The 24,007-nt window shown below is 41.3% G+C and overlaps 1 protein-coding gene and 1 pseudogene across 1 annotated transcript in view; one reads left to right on the top strand and one right to left on the bottom strand.

Annotated features, from left to right (window-relative positions):
- LOC105742115 overlaps positions 1 to 12,187 on the bottom strand; it is a 35,215-nt pseudogene extending 23,028 nt beyond the window's left edge.
- Ptprt (protein tyrosine phosphatase, receptor type T) overlaps positions 1 to 24,007 on the top strand; it is an 868,923-nt gene that overhangs the window by 414,090 nt on the left and 430,826 nt on the right. The window contains exon 8 of the mRNA XM_023714963.1: positions 19,884 to 20,180. Within this exon, the coding sequence (XP_023570731.1) occupies positions 19,884 to 20,180 (297 nt within the window). The remainder of the gene's footprint in view (positions 1 to 19,883; positions 20,181 to 24,007) is intronic.

The following is a 24,007-nucleotide window of genomic DNA, read 5'->3' as shown; positions in this document are numbered from 1 at the left end:
TTTTTTTTTTTTTTTTGCTAAGAAAGACTAGAATGGTCTTTACAAAGGCTGCTATTTAACTGAAATGCTGGTTTCTTGTTGTTGTTGTTGTTTAAATTTGATACAGGATCTCACTAGGCAGTCCAGACTTGTAATGATCCTCCTGTCTCAGCCTCCCAGCATGGGAATTACATGCATGCACCACTGGGGTACACAGCATACAATACCAGAGATCAAACTCAGGTCCTTGCATTTGCCAGGCAGGCACTTAGACCACTGAGCTATCTCCTCCCAAATGCTCGTTTCTGATCCACACATGAAGATGTCTAAAGATTGAACAGAAAGAAAAAAAAATACGCTCCCTGCTGAGTATATGACATGATAAGCATCTTATAAAAATGCTAATAAAAATTGTAATAAATAATGAGAATTTTGGGTTTTGAGGTATGGAATAAACTTACAAAACACAATAGCAGGCCTGTATATCATTAATAATGAGCTAGAAAGTCTAAAGCATTTCTAATACAAATTATCAAATCTTTACAATTTAACCAGTCCAAGAATATGAAAGAAGTTTTAAAACTAATCAAAGACTTGAAAAAGATCTAAATGAATGGAGAAACAAACCCTGCATAGGCTGACATTATTACACAAGTGAAAACATCCCCCAAATTGGCCTATATGTTTTAATGGAGGATAAATAAAAATATCCGCCAAATTCTTACAGAACCTAATGAACTTCTCCTAAATGTAGATGGACTAACAAGTATGTAAAACCACATACCTTACCAGTCAAATGTCAAGGGTTATTAAACAGAGGATACGCACTGCCAGAGGTCAGTATGTAGCAAATACTCTAAAGCTATAGTTGGTGCTCATGCTCCTGGAGGCAGAGAGAGAAAACAGAGTGGACAGATTTGGAATCAAATCCTGTAAATAGAAGTTTCATGTATGATCAAGGTAGATTCATGAATGAATAGAATATTTAATAAATGGTTGTGGGGGAAACTTTTCCATTGTTCAAAAGAAAATAAAACTGAGTTTGAACTTCCTAACTCATCCCAAGGTGGTGGTGTTCAGAAGACCTAACATGTCAATAGCCAGATCCGTAACATCAGAAAAGAATATTAAGAGTGATTTTGTACCTGAGGGTTGAGCTGGGACTTGTTAAATGGAAGTGCTCGTCTTTCTTTGGATTGGATGAGAGCAGTAATAGCTGTTGCTTATCCCCGGATACCACTCAGAGGTCAGCAGCAGCAAATTTGATGTGTTTTTGTGTGTGTGGCTACATGGGTAGAGTTATAAAGCACTGTACCGAGGGAAAGAAGAAGCAGATCTACACAGCATGGTATCATAAAGAGTGGTCTAATAAGTGTACAATAACAGTATGTGTTTTCTAAGAATACAGAATAAATATTATAATGGCTGTTTGTGGTGCAGAATGAGGAATGAGATAAAAAGGAATAAAGAAACAAGTCCAGATATAGAAAAGGGAGGCTGGACAAGTCACCTTTGAGACTGAGTGGCTTAGTCTATAATGGAAACTTCTCTCTCCTCAGATGACCCACTACTATTATAGACTACTGGACTATATTGGGTTACTTTGCGGAATTCATGCACCTACAATATATGAATGGCAATGGAATACCCATCTCTGACAAAAGTAAGCAAAAAGAGGGATATAAATGAAGGACCATTTTGTAGTGAAAAAATAATTTCTATTTGTATATACAAAATAGCATACACACACAGCTACTTTCTCTTAGTTCAAGGAGAAGAAAGTTTAAACTAAGTGTTTGGACGAGATATCATGTTTGTGTCTTGTACTATGAATGTACCACAAAGACGACAACATGCAATGTATTAATTATGGTAATTGTCCTACTAATGTGTTTTGAAACTGTCTCTATGTTACTGCTTTCTCGATAAAATTAGTATTAAAGAAAAAAAGGAAGCTTCTCTCTCATGCTGTGTGACTGTAGAGGGGTCTGCAGGGCAGCTGTTCTCCCTGGTTACTTTCAGGAAGCCAGATAAAGCAGATTTCCATGACATTTGCAGCAAAGAAAAACAAGATGAGCCAACCACGAACCTACTTTAAAAATACCAGAATAAGAGTGTCTTCCTGTTTACCACTGAGTAAGCAAATCCTATGGCAACACCTAATTTTAAAGAAAGTGGGAAGTTACTAGACCCAATGCCTGGGACAGGGGCAAGGTGAATATTCGAGAATAGGCATCTTGTTTCTAATTTAAGAAACATCTTATCATCACACGAAAATAAAACATTTTTACTGTAAGAAGCCACCAGGAACAGAATGAGCAGTAATAAATCTAGAATATACAATGAATTTCTACAAATGAGTAGATAATTGAATAAAGGATATAAACAGGTAATTTACAGAGAAGAAAACCCAAATGGCAAATAAGTATATGAAGAAATTATCAAACTCATTAGTATTAGCGAAATACAAAACAACATAATAAAAGAAGAAATCCTTAGCACCCAACAGACTGGCAAAAAGTAGAAAAATTGAACAAAGCCTATAGCTGGCATGAATGTAGGTCCATAGGAACCTTTGCACATTGCTGGGAGTTTGTTAGCAACTATTTTCGAAAGGTTTGGCAATACTAAGTTAGCCCAGATGTAAGTGCTTCTGATCTTAGGAAAATGTACTACAAAAAACTCACACAAATTTAGAAAGGGACATACCGGAAGTCTACCATAGCATGCTTTCTAGTGGTTGTGAATTAGAAGCAAACTTCATGTCCAGTGGTAGGAGCAGTGAGGAATAGAGGAGAGTAGATTTATCAGTGGGGAGTAAATTGATTGATTATAGAAGCTACACATCCTCAAACCCCATGCAATATTTGGAAATAATAAACTAAGGGCACACAATAACACAGGTGGATAGCCCAGTGCTAAATTGAAAAAAAAAATGGTATTATAACACATTATAGTTTATCCAATTCAAAATGAATGCATACTAAAGAATTATGTTTTGCATAAGGCTATACAAAAGAACATATGTGTAGTTGGGTGTGGAGGTACACCCTGTAATCCCACACTGTGGGAGGCTGAAGCAGGGAGGTCATAAGTTTGAGCCCAACCTGGGCCATTTAATTGTGAGACCCTATTGCAAAATAAAATATATAAGTAAGTAAAATGGAATGGTGATGTGGGTCAGAGAGAAGGCCCTGGGTTCAATCCACACTACCATGGGGAAAAAAGAACATACATGAAAATAATTATATAAAGAAAAGGTAATGAAGCTGAAGTGTGTAGATAAAAATGGAGAAAGAAGCAAAATAATGTTTAGGGGCTGCATCAATTTCCTATTACTGATGTGACAAATCACCACAACTCTAGTGGCTTAAAACAAATTACAAATTGCCCGAAGGTCACATATCTAAATCGGGTTTGCAAAGCTGAGTCCCTTCTGTAGACTTTAGAAAATGATCTATTTCTTTGCTTTTTATAGCTTGTGCAGAATGCCTACATCCCTTGCTTTGGGGCTCTTTCCTCCATCTCCCATACCAGCAGAGTGGCATGTCTCTCCCAACCTCCTTCTCTCTAAGGACCTTTTAGGGGTACACTTAACCGATCCATACATTCCATAGTAATTCTCATTTCATGATCCTCAACTTAGTCACACCTATCATGTTTCTTGTGCCTTGTAGGATAACACCTTTATAGGTTTCAAAGCTATTAAGACAAAGCTATCTTTGGAGGGGCCACCAAGGCAAAGGATAACAGCATATGTGGAGGGATGTAGACTAGGCAGGTAATTGGGAGATGAAGAAAACAGTGACTCACCGGATGAAAAGGCAGGTTCATAGTGGGATTAAAAAGGATTTCAGAGGCCCAAGTACCTTCCCCTGGTCAGTCTATTAGACATCTGTCCCCCTATCCCAAAGATACAGTATATAATAATCCACATGAACATGGAGCAGGCAACTCTCTGTACCTGTGAAGTCAACAGTCTTACCAGAATCAATAACAGACTTTCCTCCCATCAGGGCATTGAGTTTGTACTATGTGCAGAGTTGCTGGTCAGCCAGTGGTCAGGGTCATTACTATGGCTTAGATCTAGGACATTTCCCAAAAGTCTTCTCTGTTCAGAGGTGGAGCTTTGGGAAATAACTGGATTATGAGACATTACACTCACCAGTGGATTGATCCATCCATGGGTTCCTAGCCAAAAGTACTGTGAGACAGTGGGGCCTAGTAGGAAGGGGTGTGACTTAGGGGGCTCTATCACTTTCCTTGCCTCCTCCCTTCTCTCACTGCTTCCCAGAGGCCATGCTCTTCCTGTCTTGGATCCAGCTGAATATGGACTGATTCTCCCTAAAATTGTGACCTGAATTAAACATTTTATGCTTTAAATTGTGGGTGGCTGGTATTTTTTCTTGAGTGACAGGAAAGCTAATACTAAAACAGAAACACTTGTTTGTAGGGATAGTTTGAGTTTCCATTCAGCATATACTCCTTTATACTACTTACCTGCCCTACTTGGCAACATTAGGCTTGCTGTATGGCTTATGTGGCTTGGTTAATGCGGTATTAGCAGGCATGGTGTGAACGAGAAGGCTTTATGAGCTCTTGTCCTGGTTATCTTGATTGTAGGGAATCTGTCATGGAAAGAACCTGCCCCAATGTGCCGCTACTCTTTTAACCCAGGCCCTGGAATATACACATGGAACAGACCTGAGCATGACTCACAGTCCAGAAGAGTGCTTGGCTGTACCCAGTCCAGGTCACAAGGATATGCCTGTGCCATCTTTTTTTTTTATGATTCTGATACAGGAGATTATCACTTAGTGGTTTATGAAGGAGCCTGTGTTAAGACTGTGGCTTAGCCAAAGGGCCCACCTTGTTGTTAGAGGCTCTACCAGGAAATACAGTGTGTCCATTTTTGTTCATCTTCTTCACTAAACGTGTACAAGAAGGCTAGAAGATAATTCATCAGCAAGTGAGGGAAGCACTCAGGGCCCATGTATCTAAAGCCATTTTACCATTGCTCTTGTTCCCTGTGGTACTGAACTTCCCTTCTTGGTATTTGCCACCAAGTGGCTAGAGTAGATGGCTTCACTTCATCACATCCTCTACCCATTGCCTAGGTAAGTCCTAAATGAGACTAGACAGAGAATAAGCTTCCCTTAACTGACAGTGGTTTCTATTTGAAAATGTTCCTTCAATTTAGTGATACTCTTGTACATTTCAAAAGAATAAAGCTTTGGACATCATAAAAAACGCTTGGTAGGCATTTCTGGGGCTGCTGACACAGCAGGGCTCGTCAAGGTCCAGCAGTCCTGAATAGTGTCTGTAGATTAATGTGATTCCTTGGGAGATCAAGGAATGTCCTGGGGTGGGGAAGTTCTCTGTTGTGAACAGACAAAGCTTTGAAAAGTGCCGAATCTGAATACAAAAAAAATGTCAGTCTCTCCAAAAGAAAGGAAAGGTACTAGTTCTGGGAAAAGGATCACCAGAGTCCTATTTGAAAATATTACTTGTGTTTGTTTCTAGATAGAGTTTGATTTACAACAAGGGCTCCTCAAGCAGTAATAGCTACTGTTATGTTGAACATGGATTGCTAATTCCAGGGCTGGCATTGTTCATGGGCAGAATAATTTTAATTTTGGGAGTGTTTAATATCTCATCTGGGTTGAGTGCTATACAGCTTTTGACCATCAGAAAAGCTTCAGGTTTATTCTTCACCCAGCCTTTTTCTCTCTGTTTCTTTCTTTCCTTTTTCATTTCTTTCAGTATACAGGGAGACTTACCATGAATTAAGGGTGAATTGAAGTGAAGCCCAGAAGATATTATGGGCTCACCTTCTCCTCCCCAACCCCCTGAATCTTTTTCTCTTTTTGGAAACTGAAACCATGTAATTTAAAAATTGCTTTTCTTTTCCCAACCTGATTTCCTCTAGCACAAAAGTAACTTTTAAACATTCTACAGATTTTATTTCCAGGTTACAATCTTGTGCCTATGTCCATTTAATTCTTCCCTGCATCTGAGCACCTGAGCAGTGGATGGGTCAAGGAGGGGTGCAGGCTTTCTTGCTCCTGAGCTGAGTGATAGTCCAGGTGAATGCAGAAAAGAAAGGCCAGGGTATGGTACAGAGCTGAGAAATGGAATGTGTCAGTTAGGACACAAGATATATGAACCTGGTACACCTCAGAGGATCCTGGGAAAGGAAGAGTATACCATAGATTAGTCAGGAAATTCAGGCAGTGTATCCAGAGTCAGTTGAGGTGAAGTTAGATGATAGTCATGGTACCCATTTTCACAGAAAATTGCTTCTAGAAAATTCACCATCAGAGCTTCATACTGTGTCCTGAGGCAGCCTTGGAGCACTCCAAATTAATTAGCGCACCAGGAGATGTTTTGCATTATCCTGGAAAACACAGAAAAATTGGTCAGACACAGCACAAATAACTAACCTGATGTGGTCCCTGGACTCAACAGTAGATTGGACTTTATACCTTTCAATGATATCATGGTATGCACAGGAAAACTTGTCAATTGCTAGGATGAATGCAAGTATTGCTCACACACATAGAAATCAGTGTAGAGCAGGCAACAAATTTGGCAACATTAAATGATACTCATAATTTATTTATTTTTTTTCAAACTTTTATTGATAAACAGATAGCAATGAGACAGTTTCAAATCAAATCGGAAGTACAGTTTCAACAAATAATACACTGCATATATTCTTCTTAGTGGTTAATTGCTGTACAAGATGCGGACTTGTGATCCTATTTACAACCACCATTAGAACAAATCATTCTATTCATTAAGAGAATGCAACTATATATCTATCCCAACCTCTTTGAATACACAGATACAAAATGGACATTCATAGGTATACCCCATTATTTCTAAGTTCCGTTATTGAATATTATAGGTGTGTAAACTCAGCAAAATATTCCAAAAGAGTCCAGTAGCCCATAATAGCATTGGGTCTTCTGTTTAACTGGCAATGTCAGAAATTATTGACCTGAGTCCCCCACAGCTCAACTTAACAGCATGGCTTTATTTCCTATATTTCGTCTTCATACTTTTCTACTGGATGGTTAAGACCAAGGTAAAGCAGGACCTATGCAACAAGAGTTGTAGCTTTTTGGTCTGAGAAGGTCAGTGAAATGCCCTCAGGATTTGTCCTGAGATCCTGTACCTCAGATTGTAGAACCTTTATCAGTGCAGCCATGTGGATGAGTCACGGCCATTGCTTGGCCAATGTGCTCTCTGATACTCATAATTTAAAAAGTTGTACAGTGCTCAACAAGTAAAAGCATCCATTTATAAGTAACAATGGCCAACATTTTTATTTTTATTTTTATGTATTTTTGCTTTAAACTATCATTGAGATATTAGGATGCAAATACTTATTAAATTATTTGAACCAAATGATAAGTGAAACTGTTGGATATTTCTTTGACTTACGACCTATAGAAAAAAAAATATTACTGAAACCCAAGGGCACTATATGATGAGAAAGTTTGGAAATTTCTAGGTAAAGAAAGAAAGGAGGTTGGCATTGTGAAGACTCAAATAATTGGAAAAGAGAGTTTTGAGACTGCCAATGAGTCTGGCTGTTTAACTGTTGGAGAAACTACAAAACAGACTCCAGAGCTCTGACTTAGAATGGAGAAGTAGTGTTGAAGTAAACCCTTGGAATATGAAGCATGGCCTTTGATTAGTGCCCACTAGAGGCAAAGATTAGGATAAAACAGTGATGTAATCAGAAAATGGTTTGTGGAAGCACATTCCAGCACCATGAGTCAGGGCATAGAAAGAGTGATTGGAGCCAAGAGACTAATTAAGTAAGTAAGTAAGTAAGTAAGTAAGTAAGTAATAACTAGCCAACAGCCTCACAGCTGCAGCTCCCATGCTCATTTGTCTCCAGGGCCATAATATGAGTCAATAGACTGCTTCTTGAACCTATACTCTAGCTGCTTCCTGGTTTCCTCACCATCCCCAACTTGAGTACAGGACATACAGGATAGGGCTGCTGGACCAGCCTTTACTAGATCTCATCTTATATCCCAGCCAAGTTCACTCACCAGGGTGGGAACATAGAGGCAGACCTACCTGGGTATTTTTCCAGAAGAACTCAGAACCTCATACCACAGCTATATGTGTGCACCCATTTTTATAACAGTGCAATTTGTCATAGCTAAATCCTGGAAACAACCTACATGCCCAGCAACTGAAGAATGGATAAAGAAGATACGAATTTTTTACACAATGGAGTATTATTCAGCTATAAAACAGGATAAATTTGAGTCTTTTGTTGGTAAATGGATGCAACTAAAGCACATACTCTTAAGTGAAATAAATCTTTTTTATTTTTTCCATAATTTTCTTGATAAACAAATAGCAATGAGACAGTTTCAAATCAAACTGGTAGGACAGTTTCAATAATTAACACATTGCATACATTCTTCTTAGTGGTTAATTGCTGTACAAGATGCTGACATGATATCCTATTTACAAACACCATTAGAACAAATCACTCTATTCATTAAGAGAATGTAACTATATATCTATCCTAACCACTTTGAATACACAGATACAAAATGGACATTCATCTGTATACCCTTTTTTTGTTAAGTCCCGTTATTTGAATATTATAGGTGTGTAAATTCAGCAAAATATTCTAAAAGAGTCCAGTAGCCCATAATAGCATTGGGTCTTCTGTTTAACTGGCAATGTCAGAAATTATTGACCTGAGTCCCCCACAGCTCAACATAACAGCATGGCTTTACTTCCTATATTTCGTCTTCATACTTTTCTACTGGATGGTTAAGACCAAGGTAAAGCAGGACCTATGCAACAAGAGTTGTAGCTTTTGGGTCTGAGAAGGTCAGTGAAATCCCCTCAGGATTTATCCTGAGATCCTGTACCTCAGATTATAGAACCTTTGTCAGTGCAGCCATGTGGATGAGTCACGGCCATTGCTTGGCCAATGTGCTCTCTGTGAAAGCCTGAGAGAGTGTCTTCTCCCCATGTGACTCTCCTTAGGCCCACTCTATGTCATCGATCACTTTCCTCTTTGGCCCCATAATCTTCTTGATCAGAAAATTTGGGACACTACCGAGGTACATGACGTTACAGTATAAGTTCTCATATAAAGTATTTTTGTTTTTTTGTGGGGTTTTTTTGGCAGAACTGGGGATTGAACTCAGGCCCTTACTTGCGCAGGAAGTGCTTATTCCACTGAGCCATCTCCCCAAGTGAAATAAATCTTAACTGCATGTGCAAACATCATATTGTTCCCTTAGTGTGAGAACCTGAAAGAGAAAAGTGGAATCTGAAGGATACAATAGATACTGGGAAAAGGGAATGAACTTATTCAAAAGGAAAGTGTTACTGAGTTGAGGAGATAAGCTTTTCATTAGAGGTTTTCCTAGAATAACTGATATGTAAACTAAGGCCCAAAGAATGAGTAGAAGCTGGGAGAAAAGTAGGAGCAGGAAGGGAAGGGAAGAGTGGCAACACTTAGTCCAAATGCCACATCGTTAGAGTCCCCTTCCCTGACCCCACCTAGTTCACTTTTCTTTCTTTCTTTCCTTTTTTTAAATGTATTTAGGACAGGATCTACAGGTCTCACTACACAGATCGGACTTGTAGTGATGCTCCTGTCTTCAGCCTCCCAGGCACTGAGATTAAAGGAGTGCACCACCATGCCCAGTCTCAATTGCCATCTCAGTGCACCCCGGGGGCAGGGCTGGCATGGCATGCTGGGGATCAAACCCCGCCACCGAGTTCACTTTTTTAAAAATCCCGTTTGTCCCTTATCTGTAGGCTTCAAAGCATTTGTTTATATTATTACCCTATTATAACATACCACATATTATTTTCTGGACACATACAATTTTTTTGACTTCTGTGTATGATTGTCGTTATGCTTGTTTTTGTCTGTGTCTTCCGCCACATTTTAAGCTCATTGGAGGCAGGGACCTTGTCTACTTTTGTTAATGCTGAGTCCTCAAGAGCTAGTCTGCCACCCCATAGTTGCTTAATAAATATTTCAAGCTATGCCATGAAAGAAATTAAGAACTTTAATCTGAGTAGAGAGAAAAGGTCAAGAAAAATTAAGGAGTTGTTGAAAAGAAATACAATTGTAGACAAAAGTTTCTGCTGGTGTCCAATTTGTCTTTCTTTCTTGGTTTGTCTCTATGGAGACTTACTACCAACTGGAATGATACTTACGTTTTCCCTTACTTGTTATTTAATCCCCCTGACCTTAATGGCATAGAAGCCCCCTAAAGACAGAGAGGATATGTATCTTTTTGGTTCACACTTTCTCCAGATTGTTCCTGGCTCACATAGAAACTCAAAAAATATTTATTAAAAGAGTGAACCTGTTCTGTGCTTTACTTTGGACAATGAATACCCTCCCTGTCCCATTAAGGATGCTTGTAGAGCCCAGGTAGTTTAGGTGGTGCTTGTGCACAGGCCATGTGGAGTCTGCGGCTTAGCTCGGTGGAGCTGGTCAGGACAATCACCAACGTGCAGCTCGCCGTATTCGCCAATATGCTGGGCGTGTCGCTGTTCTTGCTTGTCGTTCTCTATCACTACATGGCCATCAACAATCCCAAGAAACAGGAAGGAAAGTGGCGCTTTCTCCGCCCAGGGTTCCAGGACATAGTCTGAGGCCAGATGGAGGGTGTGAGGGGCCTTTACACTTCACTTCATCCCTTCTGCCCATCACAACATACAAAGCAGCTACACCTGGAATTTTCCAAACAAGTTTTATTTCCTCAAAGTCTTCTTAACCTTATGGAACAAGAAGTTGCCACTGAATAGAGCCCAGCATGGGGGCTACTTTCTTTTCTACCCCCTAATACCAATATATATATATGTAAAAAAAAAAAAAGGATGCTTGTTGAAGTGCCAGCCAAATAACTCAGTGGATTAAAGTGCCTATAAGCAGGTGCAGGGGCCGGGGGTTCATCCCGGGGCCTGTTGTGCTGGCCCCACCCCCAGGGTGCACTGAGATGGCAATTGAGACTGGGTGTGGTGGTGCACACCTGTAATCCCAGCTCTTGGGAGGCTGTAGACAAGCGGATCACTACAAGTCTGATCTAGTAGTGAGACCCTGAACACTCTGTAGACCCTTCCCTAAAATAAATAAATAAAAAAGCTGCTAGTTGTTCTTCTCATTTCTTTTTCAGGGATGGTAGGAGGGACTAGGGTAACATCTAGTGTGGCTTAGAAAATGACTATGTTGGGTTCATCTGTTTGGTGGAAAACAGAAGTGGCTACTGCCCTAGCCTGTCACCCTTTGCCCTAGAATCTCAATGGCCATTTGCTCCAGTGCTCATTTCACCTGGACTTTGTGTGTGATGCCTCCTTTGTGCAGCACTTCACACTGCCCACTCTGCACTCCTCCTTTCTTGTTCCCAGCCCCAGGCAGTCCCTGCTCCTTTACCTGTTAAATTCCAGCATCATTTGCCCAAATTCACTTCCTGCTTTCTCAACCCAACATTCTATTGTGATATTTAAGCTTACACTCCTTGGAATGTTGTGGGTAAGTTACAGGTCAAGCTGTAACTCAGTACTGAGAGCCTTTCAGGCAAGAGCACAACATTCAGGAAGGCATACTGGTGTTGCAGTGGAGAAGCGTATTCCTCAGAGACAGCTCTAACTTCTCTGTGTGCTTCTGATAGTGTACCTTGACCAACAACCTTTATTTTACTAATTGACATACTCAGTTTTGCACATCTTTTTTTTTTTTTCCCAGAACCAGGGATTGAACTCAGATCCTTGCTCTTGCCAGGGAAGCGCTTATTCCACTGAGCCATCTCCCCAATTGACATACTCAGAATCACAGATTTGTTGCTTTCCTTGAAATTGGAATCCTGTTTGATTGGCATAAGAAACAGAAATGGTGAGATTGAAGGAATTCACAATGTGTGTACTAGCCAAATTACTTTTTATGATTGATTGATTGATTAATAGTGCTGAGGATCAAACCCAAGGCTCTGTGCATGCTAGGCAAGCACTTTATCACTGAGCTATATCCCCAGCCCCAAAATGTTATACGCATCCTCCAGACTTACATAATGAGAAGCCAGGAGGACTTCTAACCTTCGCCCGTAGGGATGATGCCCAGCCCTGATTCCTGAATGGTCCTAGAAAGCCATGGGCTTAGGACCATTTCTGGCTCCCTGAAAGAGCTGTCAAGGTCATTCATTTTGCCCCTACAATGGGAGTAGGCAAACCATAGCTCATGGCCTTTGCCTGCCTGCCTGGTAAATAGATTGTGTTGAAACCAGACACACCCATTTGTGTGTATGTTGTCTGCATTTGTAATTGCACTGTAAAAACAGAGATGAACAGGGGCAACAGAGTCCATCAGACCTGCAGAGCCTAAAATATTTACAATCTGGACCTTCAGCCCTCCCCCCAAAAAAAGACCACTTACTCCTGTTTTAGAATATTATGACACCTGCCCCCGAGGAGCCTTTCATGAAACATACTAAACAAAGCCCCTAAAAGGACAGATTTCTGGGCCTTCACTGAGATTTCTGGAATAGATTGTCCTGTTTTGTGCTTGGTTATTAATCAAGACTTGTATAATGAAAGTTCAACAGTGAGGTAGAATGTGGCCTGAGACTCGCTTTTATTAAAACCTAACAATACAATTATGAATGGATCATTAACCTTCTCTCACCTCAGATTTCTTTAGTGACTTTGGTTTCTCTAGAAAAAGAATGCCAGGGTTTTTCAAAAGTCACATTCAAATCGGCTTAAATGAGTTCCCAGCACTAGGCTGTGTCTTTCTGCTATGTGGTCCCCAAGAGGCCAACACTCCCCCTGCAAAAGACTCATTGGGTTTGATTATTCTATCCTTTACAGTGGTTGTATCTGTATTCCCCTAAAATGAGTTCCATGAGGACTAGAAATATCTCTCATTTTCCTTTATTTTGAATGCCTTACCATCTCAGAAATGATCGTAGAAAGATAGGAATGAATCTAACAAGCTTTGAAGGAAATATCTGGAGTCTTGCTGCCTCCAAATGACAGTTGGTCAAATCATGAGTCCAGCAGTCACCTACATTAGATACCAAGCCAGGAGTCCACGGTAGCCTACATGACTCCTGTTTGCCTCAATGGCTGTCCTATTTCACCTTCTTTTCTGGGTTTGGTGAATGCAGCTTTGTCAAGTACTATCCAGGAGATTGGAGGACATTGTTTCCTTAATTGACCTCATGGTCCTAAGAGGCAGGGAGTAGCACTCATCTTTCACTCATGAGAAAAATGATGCATATCAGCAGAGAGATGATCATAAAGCTAGTGGTCTGTTCATGAAGTCATGCTTCCTTCCAATGCAACATGTACACTTTAATTAATGAACGAGCCAATGAACAAGTGAATGAATTACCTTTTCTCTAGCATTTCTGTGAGAGGGGAGTAACCAGGTAATCCTCTAATCAGGTAACATGTGACAAGGTAATACGTCTCTCTTCTGATGATTCTTGCTGACAGGATAGCTATGTTCATACAATGTCTCTGGTAATATTCAACAAATTCTGCCCACTGCACATCTGCAATAAATTACAGGAGGTAGTTAGGAAGTAAGCAAAAGAGTGGGCTTGGGTGATGCTAGAAGGAAGATGGATTTTAATTCTGTTCCTTTTACCTCTTCCCCCACCCTTTGTGTATCATTTCCATGCAGAAATTGCACATTAATGGTCACATTGAAATATCTGTCAACGTATTACTGCTCTTGCAGTATCAAATTATGTTGGCAATAATGTTTCCAGCTGCGCAGGACTCCATTGCAATTTAATTTGAAAGAAACTCAAATTGCATCTCCAAATGGATAAAAATTAATTCTACATACAAGCTATCCACCTCCACATTTTCAGCCCCATGCCCCAAATTATCTCAATTTAGGTTCAACTTTGAACAGTACATATGTCCCAGCCAACTCCACATCCAAAGATGAATACATAGCAAATTCATGAATTGGAAATCTGCTTTGCTGCTCTTTTTTTGAATAAGATGTTCTGCCTTGATTAAGGTCATTAGGAGATTCTACAGCTATTGCCTTTGACAATGGGGACAGAGGTGAGTCCATATAAAACAAAAAAGGACCCCATTTTGAGTTAACCACATGATTACTCTTAACAACTGAAATGTAAAGAGATCTCTCACTCACCCTTTATTACTCGTATTGAGAACTCTGTTCTGTTTAGTCATGACTACTTTGTAGATTTTCTTATGTGTCTGTTGTCTTCTTATTGATCTTTCTGTCTCTACACATGTATCCATCTATCCATTCATCCTATCCATTTATCCATTCATCCATCCTTCCACCCAGCTGTCTATCAGTTGTAGGCTCTAGTTATAAAATTGAAGAGCTCCAGATACTCCTCAGCTAGCACTTTAGAAAGAGCCCATGTAGAAAAGAGAGAAGCGATTATAGGTCAGGAGGAGCAATTACCTTCCTTCTAGAGTATAGATGGATTACACACACACACACACACACACACACACACACACCTTTCCTAAATCATGCCAGAATATTGGGATTAGAGTACAATTGAAGGCATAGAGGAGCACCTTTCCCTGCTTTTTTTTTTCTTTACTTAATGCTGTCCTTCATCCCAAAGGCTCACACACATGTGTAGATCTCAGCCTTTAAGACTGCATCCTGCAGACAGACATCCTTTGGTTTTAACAGTGCTCACAGGAAGAGCAAACCTAGGAAAGAGGATCACACAGACGCTGGAAGTGAGTTTGGAGTAACTTGGGGCAGTCAATTCTGGGAAAAAAGGGATCCAGTGTCTTGTGAGGAAAGAGAACAGGATTCAGGTAAGCACATCCCATTGGCTGCTGACCCCATACCATGAGAGAGAGGAACACTATGACAGGAGCCAGTACAAGGCTCAAGGCAATGCCCCTGGGCCCAGTCTAAGGGCATCTAGAAAGTGAACTCCAAGGCCAAACCATTTTGATTTTCCATGAGAAGATGATTTCCCACTTGCCTGACGAGCCACTCTATCTTTCTACTCTTTGCTGCCTTGTTGGCCTGTGGGTTGGTACTCAAGAAGGTCATATGGGCAGGGCCTTATTAGACACAGAAACCACAGGCTCAAGATCTGGATGTATTTACACAGGAGATGTAAATTCAAGAAGCCAGTGTCCACTGCACGCACAAGGTTTTTTCAGCAATTTCCAACTTGTTTGTGCCAATCAGAATGTAAGCGCAAGATTCTGCTTGCTAGAGGCAATCACTGGAGCCAATGATGGATTTGGCAGCTAAGGTGTAGGGTGTCAGATTGAGAGTGTGAACACTTCCATTACGCACCCCCCAAAATAGTTTCTTTTGTATAGGATTTCAGGACATCTTACTTGAATGCAAAAAAAGAAATATTTGTCTTCACAACTCTGCTGACATGCTGGAGGGACAGACCAGGAACTGTGGAGTCAGAGGATCCAAGCTCAGTTCCCAAGCACAGGTCACTGTCTGTGCATCTCACATCTCATAGACGAGCCTCAGACAGACCTTGTGACACATTCTGGGGCTGTTGGACAAATAGAGCATCATTCCTGGCAGCCTAGAAGGAAACAGAGATCTGAACAAGGAGTTCCTGGACAATATGGCAAATGCTGAGTGTGCTATAACAGAACCCTGGGAGTTCGGGGACACGACTATGTGGCCCTCAGGGAGTTGTGTCCCTTCACCAAGCCTCAATCTCCTATGTCATAAAATTGTTTTCTGGAGGCAAGAGTTAAGGGTGACACCTTGATCACTCAGACACTACTAGCCTAAGAGCTGCTGCCTGATAAATATAGCTATCACCTTCCCCTTTCTTCAAATGAGAACACTCAACTTTACAGTGTACTTTCATCTACATGGGTCTAACCCACAAACCCACCAGTCCTCCTTCCCTTTTGTAGTTGGTTTGAGACTTCCACAAACCTTTAAATTTCCACGGCATGATGTTCTCCTAAAAATGTCTTCCAAGAGCTTAATAATATATGGACACGTGTTCCAAGTCTGCTGTGTGTGTTGTTCCCATAAGATATCCTATTTGGCCCAAAATAAATGGATCGCAGCCCTTTCTGGAATACACAAGAGATCTGATGACAGCAGACATGTTGGTGTTTGGGTGACCCTGTTGAAGACCTAAGAGTCACATAAGGAATTGTCAGTTCATGCTCCCTAATATCCTGCCACTTATTCACTCTTGTACTTCTACTCAATCTAAATTACTCAATACTTAAAGTATGTTTTCCTCTAAAGACTCCATGTGATGGGAGAGCAAGGCTCTGGGAATGTAGTTTCTATTCTGGACAAGAAGCTTACAGCATTTTTCCAAGAAAGGCAATTCCATCTAAGAGGAATACCCACTGTTAGGGAAAGGCAATTTTCTCTCTTTACAGTTCATTTTATGCTCATTAACAGCCCTTGGAGATTAGTGCAATAATTTCCACTTTATAGATGAGGAGATGGAGGCTCTCAGATGAAGTATCCTTGCCCAATGTCACTCAGATACTAAGTGCCAGAGTCTGGCTTCGAGCCCTGCTCTAACAGTTAACCACAGTTCAAAGGACCTGGGGGGTTTTCCTGTGCCCCCACATTTTTGCTTTGGAGAGAGGTTTTGCTATGAGGCAGGTTTATAATTTCCCCTGGCCTTTTTATAAAATGGTCCTGGGCTGCTCATTTTTTTCTAAAAGAAGAGAAAGGTTTAAAGTGCATAGCTGCACAGGTGTGATGTGGGCGAGGGAGTGGAGACTAGCCACATGTGGGCCATGAGTGGTGGGCTTGGCACTGAGTCGGTTTAAGTCCCGGCATCCTCCCTTCCAGTGAGCCCTAGGCTCTTGAGGATCATGCAGTTTCTGCCTCACAGCGTTTGGGTTTTCCACAACATTCTCTTAGGTCTCCCCAGATTTCCTGAGGGCTGTGACACACCTCACAGTGATGTTCCTTTCCTGGTCTCTGGTGTTGTCACAGTACAGAGAAATCCCAAAGGGTTCTCAGAGACTTCAATCTTACCCACACCTCTCACTATGTGACTATAGAACAATCATTTTATCTCAGAAATCTTTGCTTTCCTCTAGGATTTCACTAGTGATGCCTTCCTCCCTGGCTGTTATAGGAATTAGAAAATTCAGCATGCATCAATCCCACTGAAGCTTAGTAAGGCCCTTTTTACCTAGTGTACCAGGCTTGGGATCAAAGAGTTGCAAGTTCAAAGCCCCATTTTTCTACTTGCTACGCTGATGACTCTATTAAACTTACTGACCTGTTTGGGCCTTGATTCCTTCATCTGTCAAATAGGTTGGTACCCTCTCCCTCCCTCAGAATCCTACAGTGATTCCAGAGAGACCACCTAGTACTTATACCTGCTGCTCTACTGATGTTATTTGATTCTTATTCTTTTGTTTGTGCTTTAAAGCCTCATTGGAAATCACAAAAGCTACTTTAACATATGATACAATACATTTTAAGATGTTTAACAAAATGTGGTCTTAGCTTGGAGCTTTAATGAATCTCAAATGTCCCTGATTTCACTCCTAAGTGAGGAGAGAGAGTGTGTATGACGGTGTTTATCTTCTCTGTCTTATTGGTGGTCAGACATGGTTTTGAAGGCATACCCATAGGAAAAGTGTTCAGAGGTCCTATGTGAAAATGAATGGCCTCCTTGCCAGTTCCAGCTGGGTCAGGTTGGTGGAGCTGCTGAGGGTTTCTAGATGAGCAGCTCTTGCTACCCTAAAGTTTGTGCATCTGTACCCACTGCAGCCCGTGCCACTGTGAGATGTTCAAATAAGCAGCTGCAGTCACAGCTGGCAGCAGCTGGCCCCAGCTATGGGCACCTCACCCTTCACCTGTCATTCCACATGGGCCCAGCACAGTGGGCTGTCAGCCACAGCTTATTCAATATCACATTCTCAAAGTCATCCATGTGGTTTGGGGACACTAGTTCTCTTTGCCACAAAGGACCTGTGAGTGTACACAACTGAACTAACTGTACAAGAGATAATGCATTCCGGATTTAATCAGAAGCCGTCATGCCCACTTGTCCTGGCAGGCTCCCACCAGCAACCATACAAGCTGCTCTGGGCTGGCTCTCCGGGCTCCCTGACATTTCTATGAAGTGTGTTCCTTGCTAAGCTTCTGACACAAGTTACAGTTTTCCCATAGGAATAGATTGGAAAGCTTAGCTGGCAACACATCCCACCTACTCTTCTTAGGGCTACACTAGTACAGAGGCAGCCCTTCCCTAAATGCTTGGAGGGAACTGGAGTGGTGACAGTGTCCTAGTCATCATTTAGAGTCACATTTCCATTACTTTAAAACCAACAGCAAACTCCAGCTATCATATATGGAATGATTTTTAACTCTAGGTGCACTCCTACCTGCTTGGTAAATATGCAGTTTGACTCCATTCCTCTGTAGTAAGGTCAGCTACTATTACTTTTATCATTCCACAAATGGAAAAAAAAAGTGAACCCAAAGAGTTAAGTAACTTGACAAAGTTCAATAGGTATCATGGCGAAAACGCTGATTTAATCTGTAGTTTCTCAGCTAAGAGAATTTGACACAAAGAGTTAGGAAGGAAGAGGGGAGTAAGATAGCTCAGCAGACTAAGCACCTGCCTAGGCAAGTACAAGGTCTGGGGTTTGATTCCCTACAACACATGCCACATGGACCTCACCCCCCCAGAGTGCTGAGCCCATCACTGAGACTGGGTGTGGTAGTGCAAGTCTATAATCCCAGCACTGAAGAGGCTGAAAACAGGAGACCAAGCAGTGTAGTGAGACCTTGTATTAAACACATTTTTAAAAAATTTAGGATGGCATACGGCCACAAGAACTTATGTTTCTACCACAAAAATGCTTAGGCCTGACATAGAATGGGCTTTACATGATTTTTAAAGTAAATATTTCACTTAGAATAGTAATTATCACAGCACAATAGATTTGTACAAAGCATTTATGTAACTTGTGAGTCGTAAGTGATGACTCTGCATCAGACATGGGCAATACTAAATAAATATGGCTTTGAGACCAAGCTTTTTTTTTTTTTTTTTTTTTTTGGCAGAAGCAGGGACTGAACTCAGGCCCTTGCGCTTGCCAGGCAAGTGCTGATTCTACTGAGCCATCTCTCCAGCCCCTACACCAAGCTTTGTGGGAAGAAATGGATGAGGGATATTGTTAGGTTGAGAATCCCTGGCCACATGTGCTGGGAAAATGATATTCCTGGAGGCCCTGAGAGAAGAGGAAAAAAGAACAAAGGGCTGCTGTAGAATGCTAGAACTGATGGAATGTGTACCCATGAAAGGCGAAACTGGAAGGCAGAGCCCAAAGGAGGTAGTGACCTTGGCAATAGACTGGATGTGGTATCAAGAGTGGGACTCGTTTTCCAGTTTGTTCATTTGAATGCTGCTAACTGAAGAGAGGAGGCTGACCACCAAAGAGAGGAGGTGGCCAAATTAAATACCAGGAGTCAGGTCAGAAGTCCAGCAGCTGTCTCCATCACTATATTCCAAAAACGTCTGTGCTGTTGGCAAACCCAAGATGGTTTTCAGCAGCACCTTCACAAATCCTAAAGTATTTAACAATTTTGCACTTATTTTTGAAGTTAGCATTTATTTATAGCAAGTGATACATGGCAAGTTTTCATTTCATGTATTTATGTTTTCTCCTGGATGTATGTCTTTAAATAAGAAAGGGGGATTGATTTAAAGAAAAGTGTGATATAAATTATACTGCATTGGCAAAAATGACAAAGTGAGTGGTTGAGATAGCTTTGGAAGTGAGTGGTTGAGATAGCTTTGGAAGTGAGTGGTTGAGATAGCTTTGGAAGACCCATGTGGATGGTTGCCCTTTTGATGGTCTCTTCAGAGCCTCTGTGTCTTGTATGTCTCTTGCAGACCCTGTTCATGGCCCACAGAACGTGGAGATTGTGGACATCCGGGCCCGGCAGCTGACTCTGCAGTGGGAGCCCTTTGGCTATGCGGTGACCCGCTGCCACAGCTATAACCTCACAGTACAGTACCAGTATGTGTTCAACCAGCAGCAGTATGAAGCTGAGGAGGTCATCCAGACCTCTTCCCACTACACCCTGCGGGGCCTGCGCCCCTTCATGACCATCAGGCTGCGGCTGCTTCTCTCCAACCCTGAGGGACGGATGGAGAGTGAGGAGCTGGTGGTGCAGACTGAAGAAGATGGTGAGTAAATGAGGCCAACTTCCTGGGGAATGAAGGCTGTTGAACATGTTCATAGGACTGGCTTAGGCACTGATGAGGCTTTTATCTTTCCTATATGTTTAATCTTTCCATCTTTTCTCAAGCTCTTCAATGAAGGACCACATAGGCCATGCGTTGCACAACTCCAGGGGACACTGTTCCCAAGCACAATGCAGCTCTACTGCCAGTGTGGACTCAAGGTTGACTCTTTGTGCCTACATCCCTCTTCTCACTTTCTACCACCTTCTTGGCCCTTGGTGTAACTACATCAATGCTTCTGAAAGTAGAGCATCAACCTTATTTTATGAACATGTTCAGATTGGAAGTTTGTATTAGTGCTTTCAGGAGCTTACAGGGCTTGAGCAAGGCTACTAAGAGACTGCATATGCTCTGAGTCAGATTTAGTGTGGAACACAGAAATTTGTGAGATTGGTCTACCATGACTTCCCACAGAGTCAAATGGAGAAGAGTGGAAAAGATGTGTGCAAATGCTAGAGATCTGAAGGATCCAGCCCAAGGCCTGAAGTCCACAGCAATGTGCTGTACAAGTCAGCATCAGCAAGCCAAAGGGGTGCTGAAGGAAGACTGAGAGATCCGCACTGCGAGATCAAAAGGCTGGCACTGGAAGCGAGAGTCTACGCCAGCAGGTCAAAAGGCTGGTGCTAGAAGCTGAATCATCTGCACCTAGAGCCAAGAGGCGAAGGCAAAGCCTGGAGCACCTGTGAAGAAAATCAGCCACAGTGAAACTTTCCCGAGGAAAATCAGCCAAAATCCATCTGTTTCATTCTCCTTTTTATGCTTTTCTGACAACAGTCCTCCTTAAAATGGGTCTCCCACATCCAGAACAATGCTGACTGAATTCATCTTGATGTTCCCACTCAAGTTGAGAATCAATTAACCACTACAAAGTTAGACAACTCAATTCTGTACAAATAAAAAAAGAAAAGAATGTATACATGTACTGATTATTTATCTGGATGTCCCACAGGAATTTCAAAATCACAGTATGCAAAGATGAACTAAACTCTGATCCACTGATTGCTTACCCTGCTTTATCTCCAAGAGGTGTATCTGCAGCTCAAGACAATGACAGGAATTCAACTGAGGAGCCTCCATTTCCCACACCCACCACTCCCACACACAAATGTCTAATGAGTTTGTTTCCTACAGTTTGGCTTCCACCATGCCTCTAATAGGAGACTCCAAGAATATGTAGCCTACTGGACTCCTAGAATGCATAACTCCTTGCCTGTCCTTTTTTGTTTTTTTATTTTTTCTTATCTATGCTATTTCTTCTGCTTAGAATGGCCTTTCTCTTTGTGTCTTCAGAACAAATTCTATTCATTTTTCAACTCTTTGCTCAAATGTTCCTTCCTCCAGGAAGCTTTCTGTGACTACTGAAAATTTCTCTAGTGTTCCTTCCCAGGATCCCACTGCAATTTGGAAGCACCTTACCTATCGATGGGATACATTTTGCCAGTTTTAGAACTTACCTAAGAAACACTTCTCCATGACCATACTTCATTTCCTCTCCATTCATGCTGCCTCTGACCTTGTGGGGCATTATTTAATTCTCCAGAATTTGAGTCTGAAATCCGTTCTGGTGTACAAATGATTAATGCAGGAAGTTTCTGGTGGGAGACTGAGAAGGGGTTGAGGAAAGCAAGAGAGGAAAGGAGAGAAGTCAAGGCTCATCTTCTGGTCAAGCCCTGCAAAAATCAACTGCAACCTGAGCCTACAGGAGAGTTCTTTAGGGTGGGCTGTGCATCCCAGATGCTCCAGATCATGAATGCAAGCTAGAACTTACCCTTGATCTGTCTCCATTATTTCAGAAGTGTTTCTCCCCTTCCTAGAGCAGGTAGAATCAAACAGACATTTAGAAGGGATAAAAGGGAGACACTAGAGCCCATAATGCCTGAGGCACATTGTTTAACTTCTTACTACTTTGGTTTCCTCATCTCTAAGTGAACTTAATGATATTACCTATGTAATAAATTATCATATACATTAAAAGGTATGGGATAAAACATAGGTTATAGGAAGTAGTGAAATAGATCTTTCTCACTGAGGAAGGGGAGTGAGAAGGGATGAAAAAAAGAATTAAGAGATCTTATGTGCTTGTACCAACTCCGTACATGGAAGGCTAACATTATGTACTATGTATATGGAAATGTTCACACATCGACATTTATAAGAAAGGAGATGGATGGGACAGGGAGGGAAAAGAGGGTTAAAAAAAAGATTTTAAATGTATTTTATACATCTTCCAATTCCCCACAGGGAATATAAATATTATATACTAGAAACAAGTACTAATAAAAAAAGAAATTAGACTAATACCCAGAATGTTACAAATTTTCAATAAACCAAGCTACTACATGTGCACTAAGTCACAAGATTTAAAAAAATTTAACAAGGCAACTCAGAAACTATGCAGCTACTCTAGGATATTTCTTGAAGAAGAAAGTGTGACATGGATTCTCAAAGAGTAGCAGTATTCTTGGGGCCAAATTTGAGAAGCAAAGAGGGTGGCTTTGTAACAGTTAAATTATCACGGGATGTTCTGAGTGTGAAGTAAGGAAGAGACACTACTGAAAATCACAGAAAGGTTCAGCTGAGGAGCCACCCAGACATTCTTTTAAAAGGCTCCGCCCACTTGGAAAGCTCTTTGACAATGTTATGGGTTGTATCAAGATGCCCCTCCAAAGCCTCATGTGGTCATAGGTGGGGCTTTACAAAGTGGGTTGACCTAGAGTGTGTGATGCTAGATTAAGGATGTGATACTGGGATTGATTCATGAAGTGATGCTAGGATTAAGGGTTTTCTCACTGTAGTGGTTGATCAACTGTGCCAACTTGAGAAGTTTAGAAATTTAACTAAATTGGCTCAGCAATTCTACACCCTAGGGTGTAGAGGATCACTTAAAGGATATCAAACGGAAATGAGGAAGGACCAAGGTTCCATTTCTTCAGAGGTCTTACAGTCTTTACCTTCAGTTTGGGTGTCATCTCCTGGCTTCTAGTGAAGACTCTTTGGCATCCTCCTTGGCCTCTTCAGCTTTTTGGTGTAGATTCATCAGCTTTCAATCACAGACCCATTGACCTCCTGATACGGACTTGCATGGAACACCACAGTGAGCTGCAGACCTTGGACTGAATCCTTCAGTCTGCAGTATGTAGACACCCTCTGTACATTTCCTCATCCGACTCTGTGGCTGACCATCATTAGCCAGTCTTGTAATTTCTTGTACATGTGTACATCACATATTATGTCTATTCCTCTAGTGAAACCCTAACTGATACGCTCACCCTGGGTGTGAGTGCTACCCACCCTAAGGGTACATAGCCTGGATGCAACATAAGGGCTAGAAAGAGGGCTACTGTTATCACTTGGATCTTCACTACATTGCTGCCTGCCATGAACAGTTTCTCCTTTGTGATCGCATTCTGATGTGGCACGCTGCCTTGAACTAAAATCTTCACAAACTATGATTATAAACTTTACCTCTTGTAACTTTTGGATATTGGGTAATTTGCCTCAGCAATGGAAAAAGTAAGACAGAGAATGACCTCCTTGTGCACCAGCAAGTTCCATGTCCCACCCTTAAAACATGCCTTAGTGTCTCCCATTCTTATTCTCATCACTAAGAGAAAATAAAGAAATAAACACCAAAGCCTTTATGAAAATAATGTGAGAATAGCAATGCTTTGAAATTAAATTTATATTAAAGATCATTAATAAAACATTGAGTCCTGTCCCCAGAGATGTGTGGACATTTCTATATTAAAGACATCAGCATACAAGATACC

This window comes from Octodon degus, unplaced genomic scaffold, assembly GCF_000260255.1.
Source record: "Octodon degus isolate 3935 unplaced genomic scaffold, OctDeg1.0 scaffold00037, whole genome shotgun sequence".
Taxonomy (NCBI): Eukaryota; Metazoa; Chordata; class Mammalia; order Rodentia; family Octodontidae; genus Octodon; species Octodon degus.
The sequence above is the reverse complement of the archived record's forward strand: the minus strand, read 5'-3'. Positions and strand labels throughout refer to the sequence as shown.